General features: G+C 32.6%; 1 protein-coding gene across 1 annotated transcript; it reads left to right on the forward strand.

Moving 5' to 3' along the window:
* The first annotated feature begins 7,690 nt into the window (after positions 1-7,690).
* LOC139870687 (uncharacterized) lies at positions 7,691-9,031 on the forward strand. The gene is made up of 4 exons (XM_071858469.1): positions 7,691-7,892; positions 8,043-8,330; positions 8,520-8,666; positions 8,769-9,031. Exons 1-4 carry the CDS (start codon positions 7,691-7,693, stop codon positions 9,029-9,031), a joined length of 900 nt encoding a protein of 299 aa, XP_071714570.1.
* The last annotated feature ends 299 nt before the right edge of the window (positions 9,032-9,330 follow it).

A 9,330-nucleotide genomic window follows, 5' to 3' on the forward strand; every position in this document is an offset into this window, starting at 1 on the left:
CCAGGTCTTGCATTAGTGTGTCTAATTGATAGTCGTTAGGATACATTGGTGAGTCTGGACTTCGACCGTGTCTGCATGTCAAAAGTTTTGCTTATTATTTTTGTCAGAAAACATCTGCTTATCATCCTTAGGAAATTACTTGCTCATTATTCTTAATCTAGACACATTTTACTGCATTGATTGTATGAATAGTGTATAGACAAAAATTCATATCTTAGCGTATATGATATTGTTACCTTTGCCTGACGGATTCCGTAGATTCCTCCGTAACTTATGGGATTTTAGTATTATATATGCATATATAAATTATGTATTGTAGGGTACTAATCTATATCCTATAATCTATTTCTTATCGAAAAGTCCTTCATCTGATCGTACGAGATGAATCCCTCAACCAGTTCGAATTCCTCAGATTACGACAGCTATTCCGATATGGAGTTTCACCTAAGCTCCGAAAGCAGTATCACCAAAATCAATCAACAAATCATCCATCCCCAATTCATCTGATGGGTTCGTAGTCAACTTAATCAATGGAGACGCGAAGAAGGCGATCCCTTCCACCAACCGAATTCACCTCTTGACTATGAACCTGAAGCGGTTACCAGCGAACCTGTTCGAGACACCATTTTCTCTCTCATTTACAGAGTATCTCGTCACAATCATATACTATCTCAGATTCTAAACCTCATTCATCCGCTCGTCCGAACCGACAATCATCCAGGTATAATAGAAGAAGTCAACGAGCTTCGCGACCGAGTTGTAGCCTTGGAAAAATATAGTGCAAAACATACCAGCTTCAGCAACATCACCAGCACCAACAATACCATCAGTAACAGCACCTGTACCATCAACAATCCATGCCTCAACATCTCATTCAGTACCTTGAGTACAATCATCGTTCTACGTATCATTCTACATCAATTATATTCTTTCTTCATGGCGACTATGTAATCTCTAATGTTTTAGAGATTATGTATTCTAGTTATACCGGTAAATCAAATGAGATTAATATTATATTAACTCATTAAATCTATGATTACATCTGAAGAAAATATATATGTAAGTATATTTTCATAAAGATTGTAATTAAAAATTCTTTCGTACAAACTGTTAATGGTGAAAATATTTTAACGGGTAGGTAATACCCGAGGAATATTTAAATTTCACAATTATAAGTTAAACTGTACATTCTTCGAATCTAATTCAACAGTCATTCACTATCCTACTTACAACCACCGATATACGTATCCGTTCACCGTAGAATGACCATTTTCATCCAATTTCATATTTGGATTTTGATTTACCAGAATCCAACAAGTGGCATAATGAAGAAAACATTTGACAAAATAAAATTTGTTAGAAACAAACAAATTAACTATGAGAAATTTTGTTAAGAATTCACGCTAACTGTTCCTAGCTAACTGTTCCTAGCTAAATGTTAATCCCGTAATACGTTGTATTTATCGCATTTTATTTATCACAATTTTAATTCTCGCAATTTTATTTATCGTCATTTAATTTCTGTTATTTATTTTACGCACTTTAAATATCGGGACACGTATACAAGGTTTTGACATATCATATCGACGCATCTATATATATTATTTGGAATCACCATAGACACTCTATATGCAGTAATGATCGAGTTCTCTATACAGGGTTGAGGTTGATTCTCAAATAATATATATACTTTGAGTTGTGATCGAGTCTGAGACATGTACACGGGTCACGATAAGTATTAAATAATTCGAATATTATATATTAAATTATATATGAATTATTGGACTGTTAACTGTGGATTATCGACTGGGGACTAATGACATTGGACAATTAAAATGAATTAAAATATTGATTATAATATATGAAACTAAATAAGTCTTCAAGTTGCCACTTGATTTCATCTTAAACCTCATTTGTATCTTGACAATTCCAATCTGCGTTCAAACATTTCATAATTCTTGGAAACACTTCAATCGAGAGGATGAACCAACCGTACTTCGTCTACGGAAGGAAAGATTTATGCATATAGTTATGTACCTGAAAAACTCTCAGAAACTGAGTAAATATTTAACACGTAGCTTTGCTAATTCCTTAGTGTTATTATTACCCAAAATAACTTGGTGATCCCTTTCAAAATAGCCAATTTCGTCACAGCTCCAGCAAGACAACTTCGACTTTTCATTCGACACAACCTTATTATAACCTTGATATATATATGCCTGTTCTTTTATTGTTACCAGGGAACCTTTTATATTTCACCATAATACCATCAGCGTTTAATCATCTTAAAACACAATTCTCCTGAAACCACCTCAGATTGATAATCGACGATTTAGATATAGCTGCATTAAATGCAGAGGAAACAGTAAAATTGTAGATGGCCTAAATGGCCAAGAGTTTGATGATAAGAATGGAATTTTGGGAACGCTCGATAGAAAAATTTAGTACTGAAAAATAGATTGAGCTAACCGCGAAGGAGACCGAGGAAAAAGACAAGGACCAAACCCTATATTCAAAGAATCCAGGTAATTCTGGATCCGATGAAATCTTTAGAGAATATCTTGCCCCGAAGTCATGTTAAAATCTTGCGGAAATTTTTTTTTCTTCTTCTTCAACCTTCGAACTTAGAAATTTCAAAATATCATCATAAATATCTTCGATATTTCTGAGGATATTTTCATAAATATTCTTGTCCGAAATTATCTACCTCTTCTTGTTTTCTGTACTTCATTATATTGAAAACTTCTGTAAAATCTAAGTATAAATTATGAATGAATTGTGGAGAAGTGTTGGGGATTGAAGCATGAGTTAGTATAATATAGTGACGCTTGGCCGACGTGATTATATTACAGTAAGTCATGCTGGAAGTTTTATTGGAATATGATGATTCACATATCATAACGTCATCATGTGCCATGTTACATAACTCTATCATTCTACTTAACCTCTGAACATATCAAGAAAATGTATCCTTGATGGTTCTATCTTCCGTGATGTTGATAAATTTGAAAATCAAATCGTGCTATCATGTTCCTTCCTGCTTAGAACATTATAATCATTCGAAACTCCTTACTTACAAATTCTGGACCATTATTTGCTTGACTTGAAGTCGGGAAGAGAAAACAAAAGCATAGAGCTTCAAAATATAAGAGAAAATATAAAGTCCAATAACAACACGAAAATTACAAACCGTGTATATCAATGTTTATTGCAACATAAAGACACGGGAGAATTAAAAATACTATAACTCCAAGGGCGAAGTAGAAGAAAACAGATTCCTCCGGTGGAAGTTGAAAAAGGAGAATGATTGTTGTGATAGTAAAGATAAGGACAAGGATTAGAACTGGATTAAGCATTTTCATAATCTTTTGGATGTATGAACTAAGAAAGAAAGTATAGGAATGGAAAGTAATGGAATGGAAGAAGTTCATTTATAGTGGAAATACCGGACCGAGCAATCGAGGCAGATCATCGCATTTAATTAAAGAGATTCGAATTTCCTTAAATCTCGAAGAATCAGATCTTTTAGATTTTGAAGATTTTCTTTAATCCCTTGAATTCCGGAATTCAACCAAGACAACGTCAAAAGTTAAGACGCACCTTATTTTCTAAATTCAACCATGACTAGTGAGAAGTTATGATGAAACTTGTCTTCTCATCTCACTATTTTGTGATGGCTTCACTCGTACGCTTCACATGATCGAATCGTTTTATCTATATTAATCAATAATGATAAAACACTATTCATCAACTCATATTCGTCATGAAAACAATTTTTATTGTTAGCCATGACGACCTCACTCAAATTTCGGGACGAAATTTCTTTAACGGGTAGGTACTGTGACGACCCGGGAATTTCCGACCAAATTTAAACTTAATATTTATATAATCTCGACACGATGAGCAGAGTCTATAATATTGAGTCTCTAAAATTTTGGAACTATTTTATGATACCATTTGACCTTTGACTATTTTCCGACGATTCACGAACCATTGTGTGTAAATAAAAAAAAATGTAAATAAATAAATATATATATAGATATATGATTTTAGTCATTATTATTATTGTTATGATTATGAAACACAAATACTATTTATTATTATCATCTGTAATAATATTATTATTAATATTAATATTTTTTTTGTTATTATGATTATTTATTATTAGTAATGTTAATATATTTAGAGTTATAAAAACAAGAATAAAAATAAATACAGAGAACTCCATTTTTAGTTTCATGTTACAATCATATAAATAATATTATGATTATTATATTTAATATACTTGTTATTAATTGGTATTATTATTAATAATAATATATTTAAAGTTTATATTATTTACAATTTATAAAATAAAAACACAAATATATTTATATGCGTGTAATATTTGATTTATACAGCTCACCAACTAACTGTTTTGAAACAAAGAAAATCAGATTTCCTTAACTTTTCTATTTGTTTCCTGGTTACTTGTGAATGGATGTGAAATTCTTGTCTCCTATTATAAATCGATTGGTACAAGTTAAGAGAGGAAATATTTGACTTTTATCATCAATCATTCAGTTGCACATCTAAACTCATCTACTGCAAATTCTTGTTTCTTTTCATGTCATATTCGAACCATCAAAACCAATCACCACACTTCTCACAATCACCACACTTCTCACTTGTCGTAGCTTAAAATTTATGGCCAGAGTGTCCAAGAGCTTGTAAGAACTCACGTTGCATCTCCCTCATCATTACCTTCAAGATCATAGAGAACTGAGTTTTGTCATTTCGAGCTCATCACCTTTGCCCTCGATCCTAGTCGTTGACATGGACGATCTCATCAACATACCTACGGTATTTTATTCTTTCTTTTCTTCCTTTTTATTCGAACCTCAACCCCTCTCTTTCTGTCTAAAACCATCAACCACAACCAAATCAAATTCTGTTTCTTTGATCACTAACACCATCACACCATCGTGAACCTCCACCGCCACCCTACCCTTAAACCGCCATGTTTCTCTATCCTCTCTCTCCCTTATATATCCTTGTTCGAAACCAAACACTCCATATTTCTGTTATTTCTGCTCGTGTTTACGGATGTGGAACGTTTCTGTTTCTATCCTTGTTGCAACCATATAACAAGCTGTGCCATATTTTCGATCACCATAAACCTTCAAACACCACAGACCAACGAACGTACATCATCTTTTGATCATATTTTTTTTTGTTCCACTTCAATCGAAACCCACCTGGAACTATGCTGCCATTTTTCTTTCTATTTTGGTCGAGTAAAACGCAGATCCAAAACCACCTCACACAATTCTGCAATCGATCACATCTCAATTATAATATACGACCATCAACCTTTCGTTACTTTTGTTTCGTACTGATCCTATTCTCTTTTTCTAATATGGTAGACAAATTATAACATATAAACCACTTGATGTTATAAAGTAATTGTATGATGGAGGATGATGTATAAAGATAATTTAATAATGGTAATTACATGATAATTGTAATAATAAAGTCCATGTTGATAACGATAGGATATATAATGGGAATTATCATATGTTGCTATAAAGAAACCGAAGTTTCGGCTCCTCTAAACCATGCGAAGTAGGAATTAGATTTTTGGGCCCCTTTTATATGTATGGACTATTTTTTTTGCGGGCTATTAGTGGGCTCTTTAAACAAAGATAGGTGGGCTGAATAAAATGGATCTAGTAGCCCATGATTACTTGGATGAGTAATTCCTTGTTTCTAGTTTCATTCACGTACTTTTAATTGGTTCAAAGGTAACGAATTGGACAATGATATAGTGAGGTGAGTGAGGCGATGAAATGATATATGATGATGCTACAATAAAAAAAATGATAAACGAGAATGAGGGTGATCGTGTATGACGATTATGGATATGATTAGGAGTGATGATGAAAGTGCTAAGTGAGAATTGTTTTAAGAAGAAGGAAACACAATAAAAGAGGTTAAAAGATTTTATGTATCAAATAAATCAGAAAAGAATAGACGGAGGATTGGTTTGATGGGTGGATAGGTTAGCGGGATGTCGCGAGTTCAAACCTGGATTTGGGCATTTTTTTTAGGACGACTTCTTCGAGGTAGTTTCCTTATTACTTATTATTATTATTATTATTATTATTATTATTATTATTATTATTATTATTATTATTATTATTATTATTATTATTATTATTATTATTATTATTATTATTATTATTATTATTATTATTATTATTATTATTATTATTATTATTATTATTATTATTATTATTATTATTATTATTATTATTATTATTATTGTTATTATCATTTTTAATGTAAGTATTATTATTGGAACAAATTTTCTTTTTATAAAAATTATCATTTTTATTAATAAAACTATCATTATTTTTATCATTAGAATTATCATTATTTTTATCATTATTATTATTATCATTTTATTATTTCTAACACTAATATTATTATTTTTATTATTATTATTATTATTAATATATCAAATAGAGATTTTTTATATAAAAATATATTATTTACATAAAACATAACTATATCAATATGTTTGTAATAAATATTAATTATCTATTTAATGTATATAAAAATAAATATAGTTAATTTATTTATTAATGAGACATACAAGTTACTAAAATAATAATTAATAATAATACCTAAATTTGTTCGATTACCATTATATGTATTAATATACATATAAATGATATAGGTTCGTGAATCCAAGGCCAACCCTATACTTGTTCAATGTCGTTCTATGTATTTTTACTACAAAATACATTAGGTGAGTTTCATTACTCCCCTTTTAAATGCTTTTGCAATATATATTTTTGGGACTGAGAATGCATGCGCTTTTATAAATGTTTTACGAAATAGACACAAGTAATCGAAACTACATTATATGGTTGAATGATCGAAATCGAATATGCCCCTTTTTATTAAGTCTGGTAATCTAAGAATTAGGGAACAGACACCCTAATTGATGCGAACTCTAAAGATAGATCTATCGGGCCCAACAAGCCCCATCCAAAGTACCGGATGCTTTAGTACTTCGAAATTTATATCATGTCCGAAGGAGGATCCCGGAATGATGGGGATATTCTTATATGCATATTGTGAATGTCGATTACCAGGTGTTCAATCCATATGAATGATATTTTTGTCTCTATGCATGGGACGTATGTTTATGAGAAATGGAAATATGAAATCTTGTGGTCTATTAAAATTATGAAATGATTATTTATGTTAAACTAATGAACTCACCAACCTTTTGGTTGACACTTGAAAGCATGTTTATTCTCAGGTATGAAAGAAATCTTCCGCTGTGCATTTGCTCATTTTAAAGATATTACTTGGAGCCATTCATGACATATTTCAAAAGACGTTGCATTCGAGTCATCGAGTTCATAAAGATTATTGTTAAGTCAATTATAGTTAGATATATTATGAAATGGTATGCATGCCGTTAACTTTCAATGTAATGAAAGATTGTCTTTTCAAAAATGAATGCAATGTTTGTAAAATGTATCATATAGAGGTCAAGTACCTCGTGATGTAATCAACTGTTGTGAATCGTTTATAATCGATATGGACTTTGTCCGGATGGATTAGGACGGGTCGTTTTACCGATGACTTCGTTGTGTATTGCGACGCGTCTTTATTCGGTTTGGGTTGTGTATTAATGCAAAGAGATCGTGTAATTGCGTATGCGTCTCGACAGTTAAAACCAAGTGAAAAGAATTATCCAGCACATGACATAGAAATGACTACAGTAGTGTTTGCGTTAAAGTTGTGGAGGCATTATCTTTATGGTACACACTGTGTTATCTGCACCGATCATAAAAGTTTACAGTATATCTTTTCACAGAAAGAGATGAACATGCGTTAGAGACAGTGGCAAGAATTAATTAAGGATTACGACTGTGAGATCAGATATCATCCTGGCAAGGCAAACATCATGGCTGATGCGTTAAGTCGTAAGAAATCCGCTGACAATGTAAAGTTTATGTGAATTGTGATTGTGTCTGATTTAGTGGATCGACTAAAGATAACTCAACTCAAAGCATTACATGATGAACATTTGAAATCTGAGTTAATGGTGAAAAGAAGAGTAGAATTGATGAATGATTCTCGAGGATTAAAGACTTATCGTGAACGTGTTTGGGTGCCGTTACTTGGAGGATTGTGGGATTTAATCTTAAATGAAGCACATAAATCGAGATTATCCGTGCATCCCGGTAGTACAAAAATGTACCATGATCTGAAAGTATTATATTGGTGGCCAACTATGAAAGCAGACATCGCGCAATACGTGGAAAAATGTCATATTTGCACCCAAGTGAAAGCAGAACACCAGAAACCGTATGGGTCTTTGCGTCAATTAGAGATTCCAGAGTGGAAATGGGAACATATCACCATGGATTCTGTGACAAAACTACCCAGAACCCAGAAAGGAAATGACATGATTTGGGTAATAGTGGACCATTTAACTAAAAGTGCGCATTTTCTAGCTACTAGTGAAACAGCTTCGTTGACGAAATTAGCTCAGTTATACCTGAATGAAATAGTATCGCGACATGGGATACCGTTGTCTATTGTGTCAGATAGAGATTCCCGATTTGTGTCTAGTTTTTGGAATAGTCTACAAGAAAATTTAGGTACTCGTGTCAACCTAAGTACATCTTATCATCCTCAGACTGACGGTCAAAGTGAACGAACTATTTAGACTTTAGACGATATGTTAAGGGCTTGTGTTTTAGAGTATGGTGGATCGTGGGATTATCATCTGCCATTGATCGAATTTGCTTACAACAACTCCTATTATTCAAGCATTGACATGCTGTCGTATGAAATATTGTATGGTAAAAAGTGTCGAACTCCATCGTGTTGGTTGGAGGCAGGTGAGAAACAGTTTGCGGGTCCAGAAATTGTGCAGCAGACTGCAGAAAAAGTGGCTATCGCACGTGAAAAGCTGAAAGCTGCTAGAGATCGACAAAAGATGTATGCAGATCTTCATCGATGACCAATGATGTTTACTGTAGGTGAACGTGTGTATTTAATAGTGTCACCATGGAAGGGTGTAATTTGATTCGGTAAACGAGGAAAACTAGCTCCGAGATACATTGGTCCTTTTAGAATTCGTCAAGTGCTAAACGATCAAACTGTAATGTTAGATCTCCCTCCAGAGCTAGCAGGCATTCATGACACGTTCAACATCTGCTATATTCGTAAGTGTAAAGGGGACGATGAAAGTCAGATTCTTCCTCTACAAGATCTGAAAGTAGATTCAAGTAAGAAATTGGTAGAAGAACCAGTAAGGAT

This window comes from Rutidosis leptorrhynchoides, chromosome 10 (assembly GCF_046630445.1).
Source record: "Rutidosis leptorrhynchoides isolate AG116_Rl617_1_P2 chromosome 10, CSIRO_AGI_Rlap_v1, whole genome shotgun sequence".
In the NCBI taxonomy this organism is placed as follows: domain Eukaryota; kingdom Viridiplantae; phylum Streptophyta; class Magnoliopsida; order Asterales; family Asteraceae; genus Rutidosis; species Rutidosis leptorrhynchoides.